The sequence below is a fragment of the Vanellus vanellus genome (assembly GCF_965231255.1).
Source record: "Vanellus vanellus genome assembly, chromosome: 1".
Classification (NCBI taxonomy): domain Eukaryota; kingdom Metazoa; phylum Chordata; class Aves; order Charadriiformes; family Charadriidae; genus Vanellus; species Vanellus vanellus.
Window position 1 is genome coordinate 213,108,895 of NC_138905.1, and position 24,848 is coordinate 213,133,742.

The 24,848-nt window shown below is 42.4% G+C and overlaps 1 protein-coding gene across 1 annotated transcript in view; it reads right to left on the bottom strand.

Moving 5' to 3' along the window:
* Positions 1–315: 315 nt before the first annotated feature.
* TYR (tyrosinase) overlaps positions 316–24,848 on the bottom strand; it is a gene marked incomplete at both ends in the record, with an annotated part of 52,590 nt that continues 28,057 nt past the window's right edge. The window contains 2 exons of the mRNA XM_082492939.1: positions 316–539; positions 9,405–9,586. Coding sequence (XP_082349065.1) covers positions 316–539; positions 9,405–9,586 — 406 coding nt within the window. The remainder of the gene's footprint in view (positions 540–9,404; positions 9,587–24,848) is intronic.

Below are 24,848 nucleotides of genomic sequence, written 5' to 3' on the forward strand. Positions count from 1 at the left end.
TTGGAGCCTACAGAGAATTATACATTAAATCCACCAACACACAAGCAGGTCTGGTTTTATAGGAGCTTTATTTAATCAAGCGTAGGAAATACACGGTGTTCTTTTGGGAGGTATGGTAACTTTTGTTGGATCTGGGAGATTTTTGTAGGACTAGGTCTGATAAGATACTACAACACTGGTGGTTACAAGAGGCATGAGGAGCAAGACTGTACAGCCTGCTTATGCAGCGCACCTCAACAAGGTATCTGTAAACATGAATCAAACACTGCATGCTTGATTAGCACCTTAGCAACATCACTGAGTTACTGGAGGCCTCTAGAAATTGGACTGATAAGATATATTGTTGTAATCTTCACTTTCTGTGAGCAAGGGTTGTATCTCTGAAGAAGTTCCTCTTCTCTTCTTCCGGCAGGCCAGAACGAGCCCTGTGAGCACAGCAGTGACTACGCCTCCAATCACAGCTGCTCCAACCAACCAAGCCCAGATCTGACGGGCTTGCTCAAGGTAGGGTATTAAAAACTCATGGAAAGAATCAAGTGCTGGGGAAAAAAAAAAACAAAGAGAAAAGAAAGGTCCTGTCAGTTTATAGAAGTTGTATAACAATATTGGAAGGCTGAGTGAAAAAAGAGACTACATTGGTAAAAATTGTCTGAAGGTCACATATAGTTTTAAATAAATCTCTTCAATCTTTATAGTCCGTTTTTCAGTCTTCAGGAACAGAGGTGAGTGTCTCCAGTGCTCTTTATGGGTTTGTCAAACTGTAAGTTTCATACAGTACGGCCAAAGCTCCTGCTAGCTCAGCAGCCTGTTGGCAACAACAACCGAAGCAGAGCACTAGGAAGGGTTTAAGAACAACTCAAGCCTATTAAGATCCTTTCACAAAATACTTACCCAGCCTCCAACAATTTGCAGCTAAGGGGTGTCCTGAACCAGATCTGGCCTCATTGTATGTGATAGTTACTGGAGGATTTCACATTTTTTTCCTTCCATCAGCTTTTCTAGCTGCTTTTTGAACTTTCATCTCAACTTCTTGCAGCAAGGAGATCCTTGCCTTAACTACATGTTGGACAAAAAAAAAAATCCTTTCACTAATTTTGAACCTGCCAGCTGCTCCTTTCGTTTGATAGTTCTTGTGTGGGTATGGGCAGTAGGCTGCTCTCTGGTCACTCACAAGAAATCCTTAAAGAAAGAACTGGAGCCCTCTTTCTTTGGTGAATGCAGGGCAGCTTCTCACTGGTCAGGTAATCAGCTGCCTTCTTGCTTTGTGGTGTGAATGTGTGTGTCTGTGTCTCTGTTTTTCTCACCGTGGCTTAATGGGTTATGAAAACCCCGCGGTACACAGCTCTCACTTCACAACAAAGGTTGCAAAGTGACCTCTTCACAACGCACCTAACAATGCACCTTTGGCTTCAATTTGAGAAATGGGAATATCTGTCCCCTTGGGCCAAGGAGGATTTGAACTCCACATCTCCCAGTTACAAGCTGTAATTACCGTTATTAGCTGTAATTACTAGCTAGTAGGGGGAAAAAAAAGCACCTCTATGGGGAACGTCTCTGGGACCCGCTATGGTGGTTTATTTTTGAATAGTGTTCGTGCACCTGGACTGATTTAGATGTAGTCAACTATATTTAGCGTGGCATACTCCCCCACAGGCTACAAATGTCTTCCTGCCATCTTGCATTTTCACTGGTGCCCAGAAAGGTAATCCCATATATCTTCTTGGATCACGTTGCTTCTGAGCATATGTTCTTATGTGCATTGTGCTCTGAAAAGATGCATTTGGTTTGCATCGCCTTTAAGGTTACGTTGTCCTTAGCACTTGATGTCTGAATCACTTTCTGAGATGTAATTCCAATTTAGGCTGAGTTCAGGCTGAATATGGTTGGTTTGTCTCTACAAGTCAACTTCACTTTGGGGAATGTTTGGTTGCTATTTCTCTGGTTCTTGTTTTCCAGTTAATCCAACTTTGTATTCTGAGACTGTATTTGCAGGAGTCTGCATGTTCGGCCTCCTGCTCCTGACCTCATTAGACATGTAAATGCTATATAACACTAAGAATTACCCCAAAAAAATAGGTTCTTGATGTTTCAGAGTGAACTCCGCAAACCTCTGGGTATGAGGCACATTATCTCTTTAATCCTTCATTTCTCATCTGTCAAATGAGGACAGTACCATTCACTGAATCCTTTGTATTGTGAATATAAATTAATATTTCTTCAGGACTCAGCTGCTATAATGATTGGCAGCAAAGAAAAGTGTTAGAGGAAACATCTTCAGGATAGCATTATAAAAGTGTGCAATACATCATACATTAGGCTACACACTGCTTAACTGATAAAAAGAGAATCAAAAGTAAAAAGGATTGGACATCTTGTTCTTAATGAATGTTGTCTGTGCTGTGTAGTGAATAAGGTGGGGGTCCGGGGAAAAAATATCATAGAATCATAGAATGGTTTAGGTTGGAAGGGACCCTGAAGATCATCGAGTTCCAACCCCCCTGCCATGGGCAGTTACACCTCCCACCAGGCCAGGTTGCTCAAAGCCCCATCCAGCCTGGCCTTGAACACTTCCAGGGATGGGGCCTCCACAACTTCTCTGGGCTACTGTTCCAGTGCCTCATCACCCTCACAGAGAAAAATTTCTTTTTTAGTAATTAGTAATTAGCAATATCTATTCTAAATCTCCTTTCTCCCAGTTTGAATCCAGTCCGTCTTGTCCTATCTCTACATAGAAGTCTGCAATAAAAGATAATGTATACATGTAGAGATGGAGGGTGAATTATGGCTATATAGACAACATAAATGTTGGCATTTCTTAACTTTGTGTACTTGATTTTGTAACTCCAATGCTTTTTAACTCAACTCTTTTATGTTTATATTGCAAATATGTCTAAATTAGAAACAATCTGTCTATTTAAACTGGAGCATGCATATGATAAAGCAAAATCAATACATAACAGGAACTTGATACTGTTTTAATGTTATGGAAAAAGAGCATTATCACAAAGTTCTCTTCCTTGCAGAATTTATCTGGGATATGAGTGTTTTCTAAGTGATGTCTTAAATTCATACTTTGTCCTTGAACCATCTCTTCCATCAATTTTAGTTGGAGGTCTGAGCTACCTTCTCCCTGGTAAAACATAACATGACTTTGAGATGATGAGATGTCACATTTCATGGCAGACCCTTTCAGAAGGGATTAATCTATTTTATTACATCCTGATAATCAGTCAATCATGTCCTTCTCTTCCTTTCAGCCTCAGTCTGTACAGTTTCTGTAATTAGCTCAAAGCCAAAAGCCACCTCCCGGCATCTACTGCCTGTTTTTTTTTTGCTGCACAAAAGATGTTTGGCATCGCTATCATAAAGTTGTCATGGCAACCCTTGGGTGTCAGAGGATGGAGCACCCCAGGACACCCTATAATCTGGTAACCTGTGACTGTAACACAACAGTAAACTATGACTGGACAGGCTGCCCAGCCAAAATCACGCAAACTGGGATTTCAATTATTCCGTTACCATAATTCTTTAATCTTTAACTATGCACGACCCAAGAGTGCAGCCACTGTGTTTCCTGATGACAGTGCAGCAACTGTGTTTCCTGATGACAATCTGGGAAAAGTGTCAAGGGAGTGGTGATGGTGGGGACAACACATAGCTGCTTTGTGGGAGACGTTAGCCAACGCCAATTCCATTCCTTTTATATCAGTGCTTGGAGTCAAGTGATAATCCTCCCTGGAAGCTGCCATGAACATCGATTAAAACTGCCCTTTCATGACAAAGCTAGAGGAAGCCAGGTCAGGCTGGTGCTTGATATCTACCCTCTCATTAGTGACTAATACCAACAATATCTCCTCATCTTGCTCTTTCTGATAGGAAAATAGCAGTGATTAACCTCAGCCACGGTCTTAGTATTCAACTCTTGACATACTCTTTCTTCTCAAAGAGAGTGTTAGCTCTAGCTACCAGCAACAAATAATTTCTTACTCTTAATACATCAGAGAGTTCTTTTTTAATGTAATTTAAAAATACCAAGCAGTCCATTTTGTCTGGGTTGCTGGATGTCATTGAGAGGGTAGGAAACCACAACAGTGTAATTTTAAGGTAAAACAATGTGTGTCTCTTATATTTAGGGTAATAATGTGGACTTTCTGTGATGACTGAAGAAAAGCACTATGGCCAACCTATTGTTGGGCATCCTGAGATCTTCCTTTTGTGATGTCAAACTGCATGATGGATATCACGGACCTCAAGGATGAAAAGTAAAACCTTAGTATTTAAAATATTTTGAAAGAATATTTATATATTTTAGATGTTCCTTCTATGTAAAGTAGAGGATGACAAAGTCTTTTCTGGGTTAATTCCACACATTAGGAATCAAAATTCTGGCAAGTCAAGAAATAAACAAAACCAATTTTCTATCATTTATCTATTCCCGTATGCCCTACTGATACGTTGGCAGTCTTGCTATTCCATTTTATATGCTTTTCTACTGTTAACATGGGTAGTTAATGCGCACCACTTTTTAACACAAACCTTGAGACAGCACAAACGTATCTTACTAGGTCAAGCTTGCAATTTTTTTCTTATCCTGGGGAGCAAGTTCTTTCTATTTGTTTTCTGCCATTTCTTGTGTGTGTACAGTTCAGTGACTGTGTCCCTCTGGGTGGTCAAAGGAAACACCAGTGAGACTTCCACAATCAAAAACTAGAAAGATGAACCGGGAGTGATTCAAGTTATTGAGTCCCTCAGTCTGTTTTAAGGTGGGATCACTTGTCTCTGCAGTGATGGAAAATTCACAGCTCCCACTAACTTGATCAGTCTCCTCATTGTTATAGCTTGGAAAGTCTTTTGTCATGTTGTCTTCTGACAACAATGAGAGAAAGTCTGGAGAAGGCTGTCAGCCATAGTGCACTATCTTTGGACTGCAAGAGATGCTGTGCGGTGGGTGGTAGCGGGCTGTTCATGGTAGAGCTACAGGATGTACTGATGTAAATTCAAGCTGCTCCCTTTCAGTTCTGCCTTCAGCCCAAGGTGGGTAAACCAGGAAACTATGACCCACCCTTCACCATGTGTCTTTCTCTAGAAACAGTGAGAATCAGACTATTTCTGCATGGCTAACAACAGCTTTTTTAATCATTTTTTCAGTGCTGAAGTTGATTAGAGTTGTCTCCGACTGTTACTTCTGCGTAGTAACATTGATGGGGAGTCCTGCCCACTCACCGGCAACAACGGCACATCCACAGAGTGGATTACTGGCAAAAATTGATTACTTTGGAGTACTGAGAGGAGATAAATCAAATATTCCTGGCTGCATTTGTAGAATAGTACTGTTTACTTTTTGTTTGACAACCTCAGCTGACACTTGCACTTCATAACCACGCTTTTGCAGTTTGCTTACATAAATTTCTCAGAAAAGAGGTGAGATCTGGCTATAGGATACCTGATATTACTACACTATATGTTACTAGGGTGTTAATAACTCACCAAAAGATAGTTTCCTAACCTTGAATGTCTCCCAAGAAAAAAACCCAAACATTTCATTTTTTAAAATCCGTATTTCTTTTCCTCCATTAAGCATCATTATATAACCATCAAAATACTCTTCTGAGCAATATATTTTTGCATCCTGTTTTCTTTCGTTGTCTCCTGTTTTAATTGACCTTAATCTACACCTCCCTATCTCTGCCTGAAGAAAACCCAGGGACGAAAATGCTCTCTTCTCATCTTTTATTTAATTCATAAATGTAAATCACTTTCCAAGGTAACATTTCTCAAGTATTGTCACCTTTAATTGCCTTCTATTGTCCCAGCATCCACATTTTGTTGTGCATGTCACTATTTTACCATGGGCTCTTACATGCATAATGTCGCCCTTTTACATTATGGCCAAGAGTGTGCTCCTGAGTCATGAGACTCAGCAGAGGCCCTCCGTGGTGGTAGCATATTTGTCAGCTGCCACATTTTCTACTCGCCTGATGTGATTTTGCAACCAAATTGCTGAAAAGCCAGAAATAGAAATGAGCTGCAGTCAGGATCTGGATCTGAGCTCTCCTCCTGCAACACATCCACGAGCAACCTGGCCTTCTACGTTGTAATCACAACGCTCTCACCCCTTGCTTTGCCCTGAGTGTCAAAGATTCTCCATTAAGATGTCCAAAAATTGCAACTGATGGTTAGATTCCTGGGTTTATAATTGGGCAGCTGCCCGCTTTTCCAAAAAAAAAAAAATTCACCCAGCTGCATGTATAGTGGTCATCAAATTGTTCCCACTGAGAGAGGGATATTTTCTGGGGAAAAGTCAGGGCTGCGTCTATGGATTTATCTGTTCCTATTTCTGGAAAAAAAAAAAAAGAAAGAAAAATAGAAAAGACAGTCCAGACCTGCAAATGTAAGGGCTTGGAATAGCTCTTGCCATAGAAAATTGTTTTGACAGCTATTGCTAGGTGGTGCCATTAGTCTTCCGAATCTTTTCTATTGATGCTAACAAATGCTCGTTTTCAGTAAGCAGTGCAGGTTGTGGTAGTTTTAGAGTTCACTGTTCGCACGTCAAGGAAAGCTGAGTGTCTGCCCTGGTTTCTGCTCAGATCAGCTCCCCGGTAACTAGACTCTGACATGTGTCTTTGATTCTCGAGGGGTGGATTTCCACGCACGCTGTTTGTGACCACTTCTGCTTCAGGGCTGTCATACGTATAAAAATAAATGAAGCTGCAATTAAAATAACCACATACTGTCACACACTGATTTTCTCTTCAGTGGAAAGCAGGGCTCCAGGCATCAGCTTTTCCTCTGGGAAACAGCAACAATATAATTTAGCATTAAAATGCCATTTTGTCTTTGGATCCTTCCCAAGTATTTTTTTCTTGTCACCAGCCTCACCCCGCTCTGTGCAGTCCTGCTTCATCTCTACTCAGTCGCTAGCGCTGTAACTGAGAACTGCTGCCCTTGCCGCTTCCCTCCACCTCCTTCCTTTACAAGCAAACAAGACCTGACTTGTGCGCTCGTCCCTCACTCTGTCCTCTCCTCTTCCTCTGCCTTTCCTCTTCCTCATTTGGAAGATCTTCAGAAATACTACCTTTTCTCGACCACCCAGATCTTCGCTGCCATGATTATTTTTTTTTTTTTTGCCTTTGTAACTTTTTCCTATTTGTCTAGTAACTCCTGGCTGCCAGTCACAGACTTTCTCTTCTCCCTTGAGTACATGGGAGCTTTCAGGACAGGTCATCAGGCTTTCCTGCTTCAGCTCCTCTACCAAGAAGTTCTTCTTTACTCCTACGTTCCTCTGAATAGGAATCCAGCATTCCTATCTGGAGAAAAGTCTGGGTTTAAACACTGGAATATTGAGAAAAATCTGTATCTGTATTTTGAGGTTCCAGCCATTTTCCATTTATAACTAGTTCTTCCCTTCGAATAAGAAAAAGCTTAAACTCTCTTCTTCTCAGTGAGATTAACAAGGAGTTGAGAGACATCTGAGGATTATCTGGGCTTCCTAAATGAGGTTGAATTTCAGTCTTTGTGTTGATCTTTCAAAATAATTAAGGAACTACTCTCCTTACCTCTGTGTTAAGAACATGGGCAGAATTTAATAAGAATTTCAGTTTCTGAGGACTGTGTTCTCCCGTGGGAAAGGCAAAAAGACCAGGAGGCAACGGAAGTGAATTGTTAATGGTAAATAGTTTACCATTTGCTTCCTTTTGCAGTACCAATTCAGGACTTGGTGTTTCTGAAAGTCATGGTATTTGGCACTTTTTTTAGTGATACAATTCTAGGAATAATGTGGGTTTAGGAAACTAGTGGCTTTAATTAAATTGTGTATAAAAATTTCTTGTCTTGATTAGGAATTAAATTATTGCAACATGAATAAAAAGGAAAAAATACTACTAATAAGACTAAAATAATAATTTTTATATTCTATTTGAAGCATGATTAGATTGTTTTCTATCTAAACACTTGGGGTTGACCAAATTGTTTATGGCATGTTATGAGAAATATTGACTTCTCTCTCTGGCTTGTAGTATGAAAACAGTTTTAACAATTATACAAGAGAGTTGCAGGTTCCTTTCATTACACATACAATAGTCAAAAACGCATTTTCTGGGTGACTGTGGATCAAGCTAGATTTTACTTGAGAAGTGAACAAGCTACATGCATGACTGGACAGTTTACCAAGTATGCGGAAATGGTGCACCCCCATTAGGAAGCAAACTCGGTCAGAAAAGCCGGGATGCCCTGAGAACTGATATTATTATTTTGATAAAGTCAAAAAGCAAGCTACGAGAATGCCAGCATTGCTAAAATGTCCCTGGTGCTTTTTGCTATATAGTTGTTGGACTTTTAGCTCTTAATTGCCTTTTAACTGAAGAGCTGAGTTCACAGAAAGTTTTCTGCCTCAGTCAGGAAAAACAAACATGCCCAGTAACCTACATGTTCAGTGGCCAATACTTTGCAAGCATAACTGCATCCCACATCCCGGGTAGCTTTTGGCAGTGGTGCATGTAAGAGATGTGTCTGATCATTCCAATGGCACAGTTTTATAAAGGATGGAGCCAAAATATCTGAGAAATCCTCAGTTCCAGGCAAAATTATATCTTTAACAGAATTTAACCGTTCCCTTAGACAATAAGGAAAGCTGTATTACTCAAGCGAAGCTATGAGGTCCACTACTCTGGGCACAAGACCTGATCTACCTGAGGTTCCCCAGCAGCTCCAGCCCCAAGGGCCTCTCTACTCCCTGCTCTGGAAGATAGCCAGGAGGCCCAAGTCAAAACTACCTCTGAAGAGCAATGCAAGTCAAAACCATCACTAAGCAGTGCAAAATTCATTTGATTACATGAAAAGAGCATTATGAATGATTCAGCTGCATTCTGTATGAATAACCATAGGGCAAGCACAGAGTCAATGGACTGTGCTGCACAGACCTTGTGTTGCCCTTTGGTACTGAGGTGAATTTTGCTCTGGATATTTAACAGCTCAGATTACATTTGTAAACCAGAAAGAGAGCTTTGCATCTGCCCTCCTTTAAACCATGTCCAGATATCAGAAAATCCCACTGGTTCCCATTTGTATTGCACTGCAACAGCTGAGCTGGGCAAATGGCCGACTCGAAATCCAGCACTTTTTCTCCCCAGTTCTGACCATGAGTTGACCGTTTGTGTCAGATCCTGCTCTTGATAGGCTGGGATAGATAGCATTGATGTCAGTGACTGATATTTGTTTGGAACTTTTCTTATGGTATCATGTTGAGTCTACATGAGACCAGAAATGTGAAAACAAACAAGTACAATTTGGGACTACATTCAGGAAAAAATCTGCAATAGAAAGATTTTTTAATATACTCTCATTTTACAGACCTATTCCGGGTTATAGGCCACAAATTTGACATTTACCCGAAACAGTAACATTACCTGGTTCTTGCAGATACTCATAGTCGTATCCCAGCTCTCTTGAGGATTTAAAAAATTCTCCATTTCTGTAAAGGGGGATAAAGGGGACCATGTAATTTTCTCGATTGTGCCCAATGGGTGCGTTGGCTGCTGGATAAACTTCTAGCATGGGCCTGTGTCTTCTTAACCATCGCTCAAAAATGCTGTAGAAGAAAAAGTATGTTGATTATGGTGGAGATTGGCAGAAATTTTCTTCTTGAAGATTAAAAAAAAACAGTTGATACTTTTTTTTTTTTTTTGTGAACCCTGGGGACAGAGTGGCATGCAATGGCTTGTGTTTGTACGCGTGTAATGCTTTCCAAATCACTTGGGGTTAGCTACTTCAGTGCTGAGTTCCTATGCAAGCCTAGAAAAAGCAAAGGCCTGTAGTGCTGCAGAAGGGCTGAATATGCTTTTAAATTCCATAAATGCAATTCGCTGTCTCGCCGTAACCTGACTGCAATTTCTGCTCAGCAATTCACAAGGTAACGAAGGATAGAGAGAACAGGATTAAAGACCTCAGTCCCTCCTCCTCACCCTCAGAAACATTTATGGCTGGTTTTGGATGGTCTTGTTGCCCAATGCTCAGTCGTGTTCCCCTTCCTCTATTTTCTCTCCACTGTTACCGAGGGTTATCACGCCTGCATTAAAGTATGGCTACACCATGGTTGGTTTGGCATCACCAAGGAGGTGGAAACCTCTGAGGAAGAAGGGATAAGCTATATGAGTCCAAAAACATGCTAAAGCAGGTCAGCTGTCAGGAAAGGGTCTTTCTCCAGCCATAGCTTCTTCACTGACCTTGGTGTCTGCATAGTTGTTTTACATATTCTCACTCCTGTCTCTCAGCTGCTGTTGTGTTTTACCCTTTCTTAACTATGTTATCCCAGAGATGTTATCACCATCACTGATGGGCTCAGCTTTGGCCAGTGGTGGGTCCCTCTTGGAGCTGGCCAACATTGGCTCCATCTGACATGGGAGCATACTCTGGCATCTTCTCATAGAAGCCACCCCTGCAGCCCCTTCACTACCAAAACCTTGCCCTATAAACCAAATACAAGCTGTCACCCACACTTCTGACCTCAGCTGCTCTTTCCCATTTTTCTCTGCCAAAATTTCTCCCACTAGCTGTCTGTCAGCGCAGGGCTGTATGTCGGTTTCATAACTTGGAGGCAGAAAGCTTAAAGGCTTCAGTATGGGAAGAGTTTGTATTGACATTTTTAAGTCAACTACTGGATGTGTTTGGAAAGCAAAACTAATTATCCTCCAAAACATTCTTGGTTCTCTTCCCTCTGTGTCTGGGCTTTGTCTGCTCAACTCTTCACTTTGCTTCAGTCCTCACACCCTTTCCCTGATCCCCTGCTGTTTACACCATGACCTTGGCTTGTCAGCAGACACCTGGATCTGCCAGATCGGAATAGAGGAGGTGGGAAGATTCTGCAGGTGTCTTATATGTGAAGAAGGAGGACCCCACGCTCAATCAGAAGATATTGGTAGGAGGGGATTATCAACATCAACCTCAGGGAGTGATCACTGAATTAATTTATCAGATATGAGGGATGGAAATTGTCTAAAGAGCCCTGTAGATTGTACTTTAATTGAGATCTTGGCTCAACAGTTTCTACTCCCTGACACTGGCTGCTGGCTGGAGGACACAGACTTCGCACCACCATCACCTTGTAATTAATAACCAGCTGTACACGAAATCAAGTTATCTCAGAAAGACAGACCCTAAATGCAAGTGCTCAGCAGTATCAGGATCTCTGAAAAACACCCAGGGATTCTGCCAGTAGTATTACACCTCCTATCTTTGGGCAGAAATGTTGTGAAACACTCTGCCCACCCCACCAAATTGAAGACCTCTCACACTCATCAAAACAGAGCTAAGGCCAAAGCCTTGGTTCTTTTTTTTAGGATCAAAAGATTTAGTAGATGAAAACATCACTATGTTCACACACCTTGTCAACTCTTGACAATGCAGGTATTAATCTTGATTAAAATCTTAATTTGTGGCTCTCATCTTCAGTTAATTTCATCAGCCCTGTCTCGAAAAACTTGTCAGAATAATAATGTTCAGCTGAAACTTTCAGGTGGATAAATTTAAACAATGATATCAAGGCTTCAGCTGCAGTTATCGCAAGAAAGTTTGAACAGAAACTCTGTAATCAGATTACATCTTTGGAGAACAGCATAGAGAAATCCAGTAATCATTTGGCATGGCATTGGCCTGTATGCCAATGGCGTACAAGTATCTAAAGGGTGGGCTGAAGGAGGATGGAGCCAGGCTCTTTTCAATGGTTCCCAGTGACAGGACGAGGGGCAATGGGCACAAGTTAGAACACAGGAAGTTCCGTTCAAATACACGGAAACACTTCTTTACGGTTCAGGTGACAGAGCACTGGCACAGGCTGCCCAGGGAGGGTGTGGAGTCCCCTTCTCTGGAGATTTTCAAGACCCGCCTGGATGCAGTCCTGAGTAATGTGCTCCGGGCAATCCTGCTTTGGCAGGGGAGTTGGACTAGATGATGTCTAGAGGTCCCTTCCAACTCTGAAACTCCGTGATTCTGTGATTTAAAAAGGCATAGAATGTCAAGTAAACCAGGGCATTAGTTCAGCGTGGGGGTGTGTGGGAGTGTGTGTTGGACTCCCATCCTTTCCCTGCCTGGCTTTTACTCGTGTCTCAGGCAAGGCACCCCCACTGTCAGTGCCCTGTTTCCATAGCAGCTGCAGGTGGGAGCTGAGACAGCTCTTCTCTGCAGGACAGGAATGTTAGAGGTACACAGATACTTTGGTTAAGGGGACATGGTAATATTTTAAGAAGAAGGCAGAGATAGGACTTGGATCAGGTTTTCAGAGCCCGGTGGTGATCCATACATTAACTTCTGAATGCTCAGTCTGAGGTACTTCTTGGGCTTTGATTTTTAGTAAACACAGCAGGCAGATGCTGAATATCTGGAGGGCTGATGAGCACACAGTTGAGAGCTAGAAGTCATCATTCACCTGAAATAGCTTTGTATGACGTGCCCTGAAATGCAGCATCCTCTCTGGATGACTTAAATGTTGCAGTTTCATAAGTAGTTTCAAGAAGAATCCTTAGACCCGTAATCTTTCAAACAGAATGCAAATGCAAAGCATTTCCATGGAAATGAGCATATGTACTTTTGGATCCCTTCAATCGCAGAGTGGTTCCCACAGTAGATATCGAGCTTTTCTTAGTGGTAGCGGGAACATTGAATTGTCTGCCCTTGCAGCTGATCTTTAGATTTAGATGCAATCGGACGCCTCTAATTACTGATATGATGAGTTGTGCTGATGCATAAGATATGTTGCACAATTCATTGAGTTGTTTATGAACAGTTCTCTCGTTTAGCCAGCATAAAATCATATAATCTTTCATCTAACATATTTGTATGCCACTGTAGAAATCTCAGAAACATGCGTTAGGGTTTTAAGAGTCACACTTTCCATTACTCCCTCCAGAATACTTGGCCCTGTGCATTTATATCTTGGCTTACTTTTTTTTTTTTTGGACACTTTGAAGGATTAGGATCATATTCTGCTTGCTAATAAAGCGATTGGGTGAAGTTGCATTTATTCTTTCCACTTAAAGGTTTGTTCCCAGCTTGTTCAGTAAGATGGGCTCACAATACTCATTTTTCCTTGGCAAGACAATGCACGAAGCTCTGTGTTTTTATGAGAATCTTCATGTTTTTTTTTCCATTTGCCTGAGAAAACCGACAGATTTAATAAATCAGCAGTATTTTTTACATCCTCATTTGTTTGTATTTCCACTTTTAAAAGAGGGGCACTGCCATTTCCCTGCCTTGCTCATATTTGGTAAGCAAAGCTATGAAAGAAGGAACCTTACTCTTGTCTTTCAAGAAAGGTTTCCCAGTTGAGTGGAAAAAGAAACCTCCCAGTTGTATCCAGTTGGGGAGAAAATCCATGGAGAGGGTATCACTTAAGCTATATCTCTGCTGTGAAATACAAATAGTTCTTATTGGGAACCATAAGCCATTTCATATCAGAGAGTTACATCTTATGACTCCCCAAATGAGGCTCTTCATACATTTTTAAGGAAAACTGGAATCCTGAAGTAGCCTATGGCTTCTGCTATCTGCCAGGTAGTGACAGTGACACAACGTTCTTATCCTTGGGGACTTGTCTTAACTGAAAAGACTTGAGCCCCAAAAAAAGTATATCTGGAGAAAATAATCACACTGTCTTTTTTTTTTTTTTTTCAGAGTACTGGCACCACTGAATTATACATTTTAGGATACTTTTTTCCTCAAATAAGGTGCTTTCTCAATCTCTGGCTACATTTAAGGAAGGTAACATCAAATGTGCTCTCCTTCATGCAGCGCTATCCTTTCCTGTAGGCAAAGAGAACACATCTGAACCGCTACGGTGGATCATCTGACAATTCTTTCATGTGCCTTGGTCTACAGAAATGGTTGCTTTATCTGATAACGAGCATGTGGTTTCCTTAATGGAGAAAAATCAGTACTTCTGTCATCAGATGCTGATCCACTTCCTGTTGATAGAAGTTTTTCTTTTCCTCCCTTAAAAGCAGCCGTGTTTAAAGTTATTTCCTTTTAATACCTCTAATGTTTTCTATGCTTTGCTCAGTAGCTGCAAACTTGGAAGAGCTCAGGGCTGGAGAATTAAAGCTGCATGCACAGAGACAAAATGCTGATGCAATTAGCTGGTCCCTTCGTGGAGTGAGAAAGTTCCTGGTGGAAAAGCCATGTTTGTGGCAGAGCCACAAACCTGAACTCCCTGGAATTGTTGGTTATCTTGGCAAACCGCTGCTCTTGTGTTCTCTTCATATGAACCTCTGAGTCCTCCCCTGGCCCTGAGAGCCTAACAAAGCAAGACTACGAATTAAATGATATCTGATGGGCCATTTCATTCCAGTTTTCCTCCCTTTCTTGAAATAGTGAGATTAAAGGTAACAAGAAGACGGCTAAAGAATGACAACAGGTCTCTGTGATATCCAATCTCCATATTTCTTCTGTGCAGAAGAACTACTGAGCAGAAGTTCAGTGAGAGAGAAATCTGACTCCTACAGCAGTCTGGTCGGTTACTTTCTTCCTCTGCATTCAGACTAAGAGGGCAAGCAGATAATTATTTATTTGTATAGGTAGGAGTGATATTTTCCAGACACGGAGACTTTTTTAGCATTGCAATCCCAGCTAGACTGGCGTTATTTGGGAGATGTTGGCAGTGCTGAAGAAAGCAGATGGGACGTGAGCGTGTTAAGGAAGACAAGGCGGGATAAAGGAAAGAAGAGAAGAGCTATTCAAAAGTCATTGGGAATTTTATTCGGGGAACGGAAATGGGGAGAACCCAGTCTGGGATCTAGCAGGAATAAACCATAAATCCTGCAGGGTGATGACTCTTACCTAGAATGGTTATGAGCAAACAGAACTTAAGAAATAGAAATATAAAATATGGAAACGAAATAACTGAAATGGAGATCAGCCTCCTGATAGCCCTAATGCCTTCTGTATGTCTTCAGCAGCGAGCAAAAGTGGCTTGGAAGAGGGAACTTTTATTTAAAGGCCTTGGACAGGTTAAAAAATAATGCTACCTAGATTAAAGCAAAGATGGTTTCCATCTGGAAGGCATCTTCCTTCACTTGAAGAAATCAAAGTGTCCAAACTGCATGTCCCAAGTAAGAGGCTAAGGAACCAAAAAGGATAGGAAAATAATTTGAATTTTGACAGATGCCATGTCTCACATTTAGAGCTCAAAGAAGCTCAATTTCTCTATACTTCAGTTCCAAAGTAGAAATTATTTTTTTAGTGGGTGTATTATTGAAGTAAATATTGAAGGTTTTAGAATTACTAGATGATGATGATCAACAGTCTATGCAAAGATTATTTTTGTGGTTAGGAACAGTGTTTTAATATTGTAGAATGGGTTGAATTTAGACAGATTTAGGCTAAAATAAGGCTCAGTGTTTGCATTTAAACATTAGAAAAACTGATCCAGGGACATGATAAATTCACTATCAGTTAAACTCTCTGGTTCAGTCAGAAGCCACATGCTTGATGCAGAAATAGCTAAGGGAGGTTATCTGATCAGAAGGATTCCCAAAAAGTCATAAAGGCAAAGAATATTTTTCTTGCATATTAGAGAAATTTTAGAAAGTCTTAGAGGCCCCATTTTACTTTAGAGAAAATAAGTACAGAGTAAAATGACCTGCCTAAGTTCCCACCAGATGTGCTGTGGTGGAGTGGGACCTCAACTATGGGGCCACTTTATGCCTACCAGACTATGATATCTCTTGGAGACAGGTTATACCATTGCAGAGCATTGAATCTCAATTTCATTTAAGTTTTTTTGCTATAGATGTGTATATAGATCTCTCTAACTGTTAATGAGCTTAATACTTGTGTGTACCAGCACTGATAGGTCTAAAGAGCTGGTATGCGGTAAAACGTAATAAAGACTCCACCTGGTATGTTGATAGTTTGGTAGTTTAAATTTTCATTGAAGGGAAATATACTTTGTTTTCGCAAAGAGTTTTAGTGTGGTAAGGTGCTTTTACAGAGAAAATTAAAGCCATCCATAAAAGACATGGATATATCACTTCCATTTAATTGCATATAAATAGACCTGAATATTTTCCTTGTTCTGCTCCATACATACCAGATTATACAAAGTGAAATGAAATGAGCCTTAGTGCAAAAATTAATTTGACAAAAACCCCTTGGTTTAAAGAGGGGGGGAGAGGGGGAATAAGATTGATTTGAGGATGATTAAAATAAGGCCACCAATATATATTTCTGAATTCATATTATTCTATGAATAATATATGCAATGGGATTATAGCTAATGAAAGGATGAGTCAAGAAATAAAAGGGTTTATGTTGCCAGTGGGAAATATCAAGCAGAGTATAAGAACACTGCTGTATATAGGCTGGATAACTTCATACTGTTCCAGATAGTGTTGTGTGCTCTGAAAAAAGATGCTGCTCACAGGAAAAAAATCTTAAAACCTAGAAAAAGTAGAGTAAAACAATGAGAGTAGGCATTTTCTTTATCATTTTGAAAAGCATCTCTCCTAAGAGCCATTTCCCAACAGTGTGCCTCTGCAGTCATCATCAGAGCTACACTTGACCGATTGCAGTGTAGGAGGAGAAACCAGACCTTAAATATCTGTTATTACAGATTTTCTTGTATTGAACTACCACAGAGACACTGACACATAGTGTAAACCCAGCCGGCCCTTCAGGAAGATTTTCTAGGGCAATTTTAATCCGGTGCGTTTTACCTGGCAATTAAGGACAGCTGGAGAGAGGGAAAGTGGGAAGATGAGGATTCGGTACCTCTACATGAATTCCTCTGCCATGCAACCAGGAACATGTGTGACACTGCAGGTGTCCCAGGCGGAAGGACTACAGTCCCTTTACGGTGAAGATTCATGGTCAACCTAGGTCCTTACCACTACAGAGGACAGAGTCCTCCTTTCCTCCTACCTTTTTGTCCTCACTTTTCTTGTAAGTGTTTGCACGACCGTGCCATAATCAGGATTAAGGGAATGATTTGGTTTAAAACCCAACATCTCATTTGTTTTAATTTGTTCTGGGATAGCTGAAGTGAGAAAAAGTCACAGACCTGATTCATCATGCTTTGGCACGATGGCCAGTAGCAGGACGAGGGCAGAACAGAGGTGAGCACCTCTGGGTAGCACTAATTGGTGAGCAGGACTCTTTCTTCATCTTCACCTATGTGCCGGGTTAAGCTGACTTAAAACAAGCATGAAACTGTGCTCTTTGTTTCTCAGTAGCCTGATAAATCCCTGCCTCAGCTAAGCCGGCACACAGACAGCACAAACGGTTCAGCTGCTAGATGGCAACTTTGTAAGCCACCAATAACTTTCTCGCATTCAAATATGAAGCCACGTCACAACTTGTGCCAGATTTGACACAGACTTTCCTTCCTCATCTGCAGTTGTGAGACTAAGGCTAGATCAGGCTAAATATGGCAGAAGGAAGGCAGAACATTGTTGCTTAGAGCACATTTATACAATTTATTTCAGTACCAGGAGATCTGACATTCTGTAAAAGAAATCTGGCAAGCAACGTGTATTTGCATTTGGAAAGAAAGGGAAAAGGAAACAAATTGAGGAAAGCTGAAATGCCAGTCCAAGGACTGCAATTACACAGTAGTCATCACTTTAAAAGTTGGCACTAGTCAGCTGGTATCACAAAGTCACCTCAGGTAATTCCCATCCCAAGCATTTGGGAGAAACATTGGTTCTTCGGTCCTGGAAGAGCTGCTAATGCTGAGGGTGTAAACTTAAGGCACTGTAACAGCACAACGTATGCATTTATATTGCACTGTCATTTTTTTTTTCTTTTTGCTTTAAGTTGGCTAAAGACACTACAGGGACTCTCAGGCAGGTTATAAACAAATTACATTGGTCATAATGCTAGTGTCTGATTAAAAATTAAGATGTTGCCCTCAATTATTGTGAGAAACCCATCCAAGGCCTCTGAGGCTGTGTCTCACCTGCTGTTGAATCACTGCCGAGGACTGCCCTGGGTTACAGTGCTCTCTCTGTGTCCAGTCCCAGATGCTGGGGAACATCCAGGCTTCCATCATCACTTCCAAGCTGCAGTATGCGGCAAGCGTCCTTGGGTACAACAGCTCTTCCACAAACCCTTGAAGTACCTCTGTCAAGTTACTTCTATGCCTGTCCCTGGACCAGCTATCAGAAAGAGCTGTTTGTGCATGTGTGCATGTGTGTGTCTGCCTGTGAGTGCGGCAACTGGGAGACCAGGAGATCCAGGGGCAGTTACTGGGTAGACAGAGTATCGAAGGCCAGTTATAGAATCATAGAATCATAGAAGTGCTGACGTTGCAAAGGACTTTGAAGATCATCAAGTCCAACCGTTAACCTACCCTGACAAAACCCACTTCTAAACCGTGTCCCCAAGTACCACATCAACACTTATTTTAAACACCTCCAGGGATGGCGAATCCACCACCTCCATGGGCAGCCTGTTCCAATGTTTAATAACCCTTTCAGTGAAAAAAAATGTTTCCTAATATCCAATCTAAACCTCGTCTGACATAACTTGAACCCATTTCCTCTCGTCCTGTCACTTGTCACCAGGGAGAAGAGGTCAGTCCCCATGTCTCTACAACCTCCTTTCAGGTAGGTGTAGAGGGTGATAAGGTCTCCCCTCAGTCTCCTCTTCTCCAGGCTAAACAACTCCAGTTCCCTCAGTTGTTCCTCATAAGATTTGTCCTCCAGACCCCTCACCAGCTTTGTAGCCCTTCTCTGGACACGCTCCAGCACCTCAATCTCCTTCTTGTAGTGGGGTGTCCAAAACCAAACACAGTACTCGAGGTGGGGCCTCACCAGTACCGAGTACAGGGGGATGATCACTGCCCCAGTCCTGCTCATCACACCATTCCTGATACAGGGCAGGATGCTGTTGGCCTTCTTGGCCACCTGGGCACACTGCCGGCTCATATTCAGCTGGCTGTCTACCAACACCCCCAGGTCCTTTTCTGCCAGGCAGCTTTCCAGCCACTCCACCCCAAGCCTGTAGCGCTGCATGGGGTTGTTGTGACCCAAGTGCAGGACCTGGCAATTGGCCTTGTTGAACCTCATACCATTGGCCTCAGCCCATCGATCCAGCCTGTCCAGATCCCTCTGCAGACCCATCCCACCCTCAAGCAGATCAACACGCCCACCTAGCTTAGTGTCATCTGCGAACTTACTGAGGGTGCATTCAATCCCCTCATCCAGATCATTGATAAAGAGAACCGGCCCCAGCACCGAGCCCTGGGGGACACCACTTGTGACCGGACACCAACTGGATTTAACTCCATTCCCCACCACTCTCTGGGCATGGCCATCCAGCCAGTTTTTTACCCAGCGAAGAGTACACCTGTCCAGGCCACGAGCAGCCAGTTTCTCCAGGAGAATGCTGTGGGAAACGGTGTCAAAAGCTTTGTTAAAATCCAGGTATATAACATGCACAGGTTTTCCCTCATCCACTAAGTGGGTCACCTTATCATAGAAGGAGATCAGGTTTGTCAGGCACACCCTGCCTTTCACAAACCCATGCTGACTGGGCCTGATCACCCTGTTCTCCTGCACGTGCTGTGTAATGGCACTGAGGATGACCTGTTCCATGACCTTCCCAGGCACCGAGGTCAGACTGACTGGCCTGTAGTGGGGATCTAGACTGTACGTGTATATATATATATATACACACACACATATGCTTATGTATTTTCCCATAACAGGCTTTCATCCCGGTCAGCCAAAGAGGGCGAGAGGATGTTGTTGCAATTTGTGTGAGTTATGTATTTCTTGTGTGAGTCTGCGTAGCTGGTCAAGCACATATGCATACAGGCATATGTATAGATATATACATACTGAGTGTATGTGCGCCTATTGGGAATACATGCTCTCCTCATTACTGGTTGGACCGAAGAATATGGAGCTGTAGTAGCCATACCTCTATTGGGCTACTAGATTTGTCAGTCTCTAAAACTTTAAACATAGACTTGTAAAAAACAGACAAAAAAGGATGTTTTAGCCCAGTGGAGCCATTCTCTCATATAATGTTGTGCTTCTGATTTTTTTCTTGGAGTCAATATTCCCATATAGATTGATTATATGTCTCTGAAATATGAATATCCATTTTCAGGAAAGGTCTGGCCTACTTTCTTGCTTCCCTTTATTCCACCTTCTGAACCAAAAGGTTGTTTGTTTTTGTGGACCGCAGTGGACTAGACCACCTGCAACACTGATGGGCAATGTGCAGATGAGATCAAGCCCCTTATTCAGCAAGATTGATATTGGCTGCAGGTTGCCTCCCAAAGGACCATTCTCTGGATGAGGTATAATAATGTGCACCATGCTGACACCTTCCCACCCATTATAATGTACCACCAGAGCTGGAGAGCCATGTGGTGCCTGAGGATCTTGGCACTGCTCTGCTTCACCATCCCACTACCAGCATCTGTACTTCCTTCCATCTCCTTTGTTCTCATTTATGGCACTGTGGAAACTGGGTGCTTGGAGAGCGCCAGATAAAGGAAACAAGAGGGAAGGAGATAGTAAAGGTATAGTCCCACACAAACAACATGAGCTAAGAGACAACCAATACCAACTTTCTTTGCTCATGTCCTACTTTGTTGAAAGCTTCAAGGTTACTGCCGTTGCTGGGGTTATGAGGTATTTTTAATATTCCATCTTCCAACATGATTTAGAGCAGTTTTCCCCCCTTATCTTTAAAACGCCTTCAACGTATCTGTAGGATTAGGGGAAAAGAAAGGGTCTTTAGCCTTTCTAGATGAAACTGCTCCTCTTTATGTTAAACAATTTAAATATCCATAGCCATTTGGAGAAGATGGAGTTGGATCTCTCATTGCTACTTAGCATGCTCATTTGGGTGCAGAGAGTTACACTGCTTCCAGTCATTGCTCCAATAACCATGTAGCGCTCCAAGCATTTCTATCCTAGAATAAAAAAGGCGTCAGCTCCTCCAACCTGTGTTGTGAAAAAAAGCTCCTCAGGCACCTGAGTCCTGCAGAGGATTCAGACGAAATGATCCTGAGCAGAGACCACTGCTGGTGGTGTAGGGCCAAGTGCCATTTCTCACTCGGAGAGAGCTGCTGAAATCCGGCATTTCAGTTCCCCCTTCGCTGTGCCAGTTTCCGTGAGTCACACTGCCTAACTCTTCCCAGGAAGCCCATACAGCTGCTTGGGGCTTCGACCTCACTGCGTATAAGTCTGAGGCACGGCCCCCCTACCACAAAGCCTAACCTGCTGGGCAGCCCTGTCACCCGCCTTCCCAGTCAACGAACCTCACAGAAATATTCTTGTTTTCTGCCTTCTCGGAAAATTGGGTGGGATGAACCAACAAGTGCTGAGCCCGGCTTATGTTTGATGGGTTGCCGATGGATTATAACATAAAGAGCTTTATTCCTACTGGAGAAGGAGATAATGGGTAAGCTGAGCATGACGCATCGCTCATGACACTAAAGGCAGGAGCTGTGTTGGAAATTGCGTAGGAATCTGTGCAGAGGAACGTCAGTATTCTCTAGGGTAGCACTAGGCAGGGCCTCATCGTAACCTAGTTATTGACAAAACAAGCTAACTCCTGCGAAAGCTTATTCTGCACCTCTGCTGGAAAGAAATGATTAGTTTAGGTGAGGCTTAGCTGGACTGAGATTCGTTCAGATATCTGATCTAAACTCTATCACTTTTCTTCGTCAAGCCAGCCTCTGTTTTACACCAATGAAAGCCGGCAACGACTGTTCTTAGGTGCAGGAAAGAAATTCTTGTTCCTTAAAATAGCTGTCATCATGTGTGTTGTTTCAAACCTTGCTGTCAAACCGGGGCAATTTTTTGGCTACAAATATTTGTTTCACATTCAGATTTAGATCTCCAATGCTGTCCAACACTGCAAAACCCATGACAGTGTGTGCTGTGTGCTTTCAAATAAGGAAATACAAATACAACCATGTGTTGCATGGAGAAAAAAAAAAAATAACATTTTCTGGAGTGCATATCCTGTGTTAACTTTCTCAGATTCGTCTTTGCCATGGTTTGCAGCTAACAGAAAAACATCACTCGAAGTAAGAGATAGTAGAAATGCCAGCTGCGCCAAAGTTTAATAACTAGTTTCTCCTGAAGAGAAAGATAACAAGCAGATTAAAATGGACTGCTGTGGAGGTAGCTGGACTCTCTATGTAACCCACTCCTGTGCTCTGTAATTCAATTCTTTTGAGACTGAGAGATTGTCATTATTGAGGTTCAGAAGGGCATGTAATATATAAATCACATCTATGGCAGCAAAGTGATAATTTCTTTTGATGAATAGAAGGTAGCTACACGTGGGTGAGAAAAGTACCATGTTTTCCTGTGATTTTTTACAATTTGAACAATTACAGCAGCTATTATTGCAGAAGTGCTGCAGGAAGGAAATTCAGCGCTATGCTAGCTGTCTGCATCAGAGCTTGTCTTGATGGCTGTGCCACAGAGAGAGCTTTCTCCTCCTCCAGCGTTAAGAGAATAGGTGAAGACTAACCATGCGGCTCTTGCCAGGTTTCAGGGCAAAGTAACCTTTCCTTTTAAAAACCACTAATCGCTTGCATAATATGTAGTGTACAAAGTGATCCATTCTGTAACTGCGTTGGCTGAACTAAAATCTTGCAGTAAGAGTGATATGAAACGTGCACTTTAAACGGGACTATTTGAACTGAACCTCCTGTATTATTGATTTTTAAGCACAGAATGGGTCATTACAAACATCTAGCCTGAATAATGACATGGCAGGTGAGATCGCCTACTGCTGTGCTTCACTTATAATCCAGAAGATGTCTGTTTGACCTTCCTCTTGCCATACCCCTAAAGCAAGGTGGATCAGCAGCACTATAAGTTCTATATATGCTTAATCGATAAAAAGAACATTTGTCTCCATGCCCTGTTCCTTGTCCTTATTTCTCTCTGTCTCTGCTTTTGTATGGTCTATCTGTGGATTGCCAGAGGACTTCTTTAAGAGTGTGGGTTACTTTAGACACAGATGCAACCTCAAGTGTACTATGTAGACTCAGTCCCTGTCTGTCCAATGGGCAAAGCAGAGAGGTCTTCTGTAGCTCTCAACCTATACTCCTTTGCTTTTGCTTCTGCCCATCACTGTAGCTATGGAACAGGTTAGATGGACCTGTGGTGTGACCCTCCAAGGCTGTTCCTGCATCCCTTTGGCTGCTTTGCAATTGCTGTAGCAGGAACTGCCCAGCCTTACTGAAATAGATGTTGGAGTCCAGCTTCAGATATCAAAGGAGCGATCCTGGGGAGCTGTGTTTCTCAGCAACACCCCAACCTTCCCACTTACACTCTGTTTTCCATAGATATATTTATATGGTATTTTGCAGTACATGTGAACTCACTCTACCCACATACCGAGCCCACTTTGAGTGAGTCAGCTCCATCAAACAAGCTGAGTAGCTCCGGTTAACATGATACTAAGCCTGAGAGGTTAGGAAGAGAAGGTTAGCAGCTCTGGTTCAGTGCCAACTGAGGGCTTGCGGTAACAGAGGGAGCGTGTGTCCTCCTGCACATTTGTAGACATCCCCAAGAGGATGTAGACATCCCCCAAATTAAGACAAATCCTTCCCTGCTTTCATTTAAAAAAAATGTCCTTGCTCAAATTTCTCACCCCTTTGGTACTGATCTGCTCTGTGTCTCATACTTGTGTGCTAATAAAGCTTGTGACCAAAGTCACTCCTGGCCCATCCTCACATGAAATGCTCTTCTGGAGAGCAGTTTTCTTCCTCTGATGTCCCTCCTGGTAAAACAGAGCTGGTTTCTGTGATGTGGTAGCTTACAGCACAGCAGCTGCTGGAAACGAGGTGGTTTTGTTAAGCATCTGAGAAGGGTGAGAGCTGGGCTACCTTGCTGCCGTGCCGCAGAGCCTGCTGGTGGGCTGTAGCTGTGCATGCTGATCAGGGCTTTCTTCCCAGTAGGAGTTGTGTAATATACACGTGGTAGGGAAAAGAGGTCTGATAGCCAACTGCCACCTAGGGTGCAGTGCAAAAATGTAATTAATTCCACCAAGCGTTTTGGAGGCAGGGAGATAGCTTTCCCAGACTCAGTCTTATTACATACACAAGTAGTGGGTCACACACCCACTACGTTACATGTGTTGTGGGTGTTTGTACTATAGTAATTTCTGAACTTGAGTTTAAATGAACTCTTTGTGCTAGGTATTGTACAGAGACAAAAAGATATATTTTGAGTGGAATCATCCAATCAAAAGACAAAAAAGGTGCCTCAGCAGAGATGTTTGCAGCTGAGCTGGTCACTCATCAGTGACTTTTTGACTGTAGTCTCTACTGATGATAAGTAGGGCTCAAAAGGAGATGTCTGCATTGTAGCTCAAGAAGAATATAGTTTATCCAGTGCGGAACGTGTGTTTCCTTAAAGGGAGGAACCAGCAGTTCTGTTTGCTGTGGCTCTGATGCAGGTCTAGATGTTAATAAGTAGTTAAGGCGTGAGCAGGGCATCAGCTCCAATGCTGATACTCTCATTAGCCCAGGTGCCAGGGGACAAGGCAGTTCCCTGTGACAGGAGAACTAAGGTCTAAGGTAATCTCCTACACAAAGCTCCTCACTATCCATAGCCCTACAGATAAAATGGTTTGTGGGGTCTTTGGGTATTGTGCTACTACTCCACAGTCACCACACTGAAGTGTTTCTACAGCTGTCTTTGGCTTCCTGCTGCCTTCCCCGTCTGCTTCTGAAGTTGTTTTTGTTTTTTTTTTTTTTGTTCTTTATTCATCTTACTTGCATTCAGCATATGCATACAGTCCCACTGAAACCATACAGCCCCCACCAATACTGTCCCACTCCTCCCATCTCTGCTACATGGTGAACGTGGTTCAATTTT